Source organism: Buceros rhinoceros, unplaced genomic scaffold, assembly GCF_000710305.1.
Source record: "Buceros rhinoceros silvestris isolate BGI_N320 unplaced genomic scaffold, ASM71030v1 scaffold41966, whole genome shotgun sequence".
Classification (NCBI taxonomy): domain Eukaryota; kingdom Metazoa; phylum Chordata; class Aves; order Bucerotiformes; family Bucerotidae; genus Buceros; species Buceros rhinoceros.
Window position 1 is genome coordinate 1 of NW_010418875.1, and position 231 is coordinate 231.

The following is a 231-nucleotide window of genomic DNA, read 5'->3' on the forward strand; positions in this document are numbered from 1 at the left end:
GGGCGCGGATCCGGAGAGCGAGGGGCCCACCCCCTTCTCTGCCAGCAAGGCCAGTCCACGGGTGTGGAGCGTCAGCCAGTCGATGGGGAGCGACCACGAGAGGCCGTGGGTGAAGGTGCTGCCTGTCAGTCTGCTCTGCACTGGACTGCTGCTCTGGTGCCTGTTCAGGGAAAAAACGGAGATTGACGAGCGGCTGGAAGCGGGATTCTCCGGTCAGGTAGCGGACTCTCC

The 231-nt window shown here is 64.9% G+C and overlaps 1 protein-coding gene across 1 annotated transcript; it reads left to right on the forward strand.

Moving 5' to 3' along the window:
* Positions 1–10: 10 nt before the first annotated feature.
* On the forward strand, positions 11–217 carry LOC104495697 (chromosome unknown open reading frame, human C16orf91; the record flags this gene model as incomplete). The annotated part of the gene is made up of 1 exon (XM_010138695.1): positions 11–217. A coding segment is annotated over one exon (207 nt), but the record flags the coding sequence as incomplete, so codon positions are not given.
* Positions 218–231: the final 14 nt, after the last annotated feature.